Source organism: Bison bison, unplaced genomic scaffold (assembly GCF_000754665.1).
Source record: "Bison bison bison isolate TAMUID 2011002044 unplaced genomic scaffold, Bison_UMD1.0 scf7180017864072, whole genome shotgun sequence".
NCBI classification, from domain to species: Eukaryota; Metazoa; Chordata; class Mammalia; order Artiodactyla; family Bovidae; genus Bison; species Bison bison.
The window spans coordinates 12,135,899-12,136,946 of record NW_011494644.1 but is presented as its reverse complement, the minus strand read 5'-3'; the positions used below and the strand labels follow the sequence as shown (position 1 = coordinate 12,136,946).

The 1,048-nt window shown below is 57.3% G+C and overlaps 1 protein-coding gene across 1 annotated transcript in view; it reads right to left on the bottom strand.

Annotated features, from left to right (window-relative positions):
* The window catches only part of TRIM72 (tripartite motif containing 72, E3 ubiquitin protein ligase), a 10,840-nt gene that overhangs the window by 5,019 nt on the left and 4,773 nt on the right, over nucleotides 1-1,048 (bottom strand). Inside the window, exons 5-7 of the mRNA XM_010837450.1 lie at nucleotides 1,014-1,048; nucleotides 695-925; nucleotides 208-230 (exon numbers count right to left, since the gene is read on the bottom strand). Of these exons, the coding sequence (XP_010835752.1) occupies nucleotides 208-230; nucleotides 695-925; nucleotides 1,014-1,048 (289 nt within the window). The remainder of the gene's footprint in view (nucleotides 1-207; nucleotides 231-694; nucleotides 926-1,013) is intronic.

Below are 1,048 nucleotides of genomic sequence, written 5' to 3'. Positions count from 1 at the left end.
CAGCACTGAGTGATGCCTGTGTCCCTGCCCACATCTGTCTCCAGCAGTGGCCTGGGAGGTCCCTGAGGAGAAAGACAGGTCAAGTTCATGTGCGCACAAAGTGCAGGGGAATCCCAGTGGACTGAATAGGAGGAGAGGGTGAACCAGCCGGTGTCCCTGGCAGACAAGGGCAGGATGGGAACAGGGGCAGGGCCAGGCTCATCTCACCTGCTGGTCACCAGGCAGTATTTCTGGAAAGAGAGAAAAAGAGAATAGAGATGAACAGGCAAGGGGGACACTGGGGGGCTTCTGAGGCTGGGGCAGAACACAGAAATGCTGGGTGCGGGGTCAGGAAGAATCAGAAAAGACAAAAGAAACCCAGAATTCAAGGCCACCCCTAGCCCTTTACTGCTGCGTGAATTAGAAAAAATACACCCTTCCTAAAGAAACTAATTCCATCTGATAAAGTGTCCTAATAAAAATGCAGACCTACAAGGTCTATGATACAAATGATGCCCTCTTAGATACAGCGTCCTTGGGCAGTGCCCCACCTAAACAACCAGAAGGGCCATCCTGGGGCGCACCCCTCCTCAGTGTGTGACCCTGGCTCATCCCTGCCTGTCTCTGTACCTTGGGGTCCCTATGTGACAATGGAATGAGGTCTCCAAAGCCTAAACCCTGGCTGAGGGGCAGAGGGAAGCCATCCAGTGCTCACCATGAGGAACTCTGTCTGAGGCTTGTCTGCCACCTCCTCCAGCACCTTCTCCATCTGCCGCAGCTGCTCCAGGTAAGAGTTCAGGCTCCCCAGCTCCCGCCGCAAGGCGACCCCCGCCTCACCCCGCACTCGCTCGGCTTCACGATCCAAGGAGCCTTCCAGGGCAGCCAGGAACAAACGCATCTTGCCCAGTTGTTCCCCCACTGCCCCCCTGAACTGACGCACCGTCTCCTGGGGGGGCAGACAGGAAAGAGCATTTGCCTGGGGACCCCCAGCCTGGACCCCCAGTCCCCGGGCTTTGCTGGGACGAGTCCCTCACCTCCACTTCCAGCAGCTGATGCTCCAGCAGGGCCA